Genomic DNA, 897 nt, shown 5'->3' on the forward strand with positions numbered 1-897 from the left:
TGGCCCCCAAGTCCGCAGAGAGAGAGGTTCTGCCAGAACCCATCCAGAACGGCAGTGCCGCAAACTCCCAGAAGGAATTGGAACAGAAGCGGGAGCAAGAGCGGGACCAGGAGCGACAGCAAGAGCAGGAGCTGGAGCGATCCCTCAAGTCTTACACCGTCGAGGTGTCGGCAGGCGGCTTCCACGGCAGGAAGGTGTCCCTGTGGGAGCTCCTCTTCTCCAAGTTTGTGTTGGAGGCAAAGCGTCGGGAGCTGCTGGGGCAGTTGGGGGGGGGGGGCCTGGCGCTGGCCGAGCTGGCCACGCTCCTCCCCCTCCTCGTGGAGGAGGCGACGCAGCGCAGCAGCAGCGTGAAATTCACAGGCCTCAGGAGGCAGGTGAGCGCCTCGGACCTGCTGGACTCGGGCATCATCGACACGGACACGCTGGCCGACCTGGTGCAGGGCGCCAAGACGGTGCAGGAGGTGACGCAAATGACCTCGGTCAAGCGCTACCTGGACGGCACGGGCGTCATTGCCGGCGTGCTGGTGCCCTCCAAGGCCGAGCCTGGCAAGATGGAGAAGATGAGCATCTACCAGGCCATGTGGAAGGGCATCCTGAGGCAGGGCACGGCGCTGGTGCTGCTGGAGGCACAGGCGGCCACCGGCTTCCTGGTCGACCCAGTCAAGAACCAGAAGCTCTCTGTGGACGAGGCTGTGTCCTCCGGGCTGGGGGGCAGCGAGCTGCACGAGAAGCTGCTGTCGGCCGAGCGGGCCGTGACGGGCTACTCTGACCCCTATACGGGCGACAAAATCTCCCTGTTCCAGGCCATGAAGAAGGAGCTGATCGTCAGGGATCACGGCATCCGCCTGCTCGAGGCCCAGATCGCCACCGGCGGGACCGACGGCACCGCGCACACGC

The 897-nt window shown here is 65.6% G+C and overlaps 1 protein-coding gene across 1 annotated transcript in view; it reads left to right on the forward strand.

Moving 5' to 3' along the window:
* Positions 1-5: 5 nt before the first annotated feature.
* Positions 6-897, forward strand: part of LOC103615293 (epiplakin) — a gene marked incomplete at its 5' end in the record, with an annotated part of 19,012 nt that continues 18,120 nt past the window's right edge. The window contains one exon of the mRNA XM_017733812.1: positions 6-894. Coding sequence (XP_017589301.1) covers positions 6-894 — 889 coding nt within the window. The remainder of the gene's footprint in view (positions 895-897) is intronic.

The sequence above is a fragment of the Corvus brachyrhynchos genome, unplaced genomic scaffold, assembly GCF_000691975.1.
Source record: "Corvus brachyrhynchos isolate BGI_N302 unplaced genomic scaffold, ASM69197v1 scaffold275, whole genome shotgun sequence".
Lineage (NCBI taxonomy): Eukaryota > Metazoa > Chordata > Aves > Passeriformes > Corvidae > Corvus > Corvus brachyrhynchos.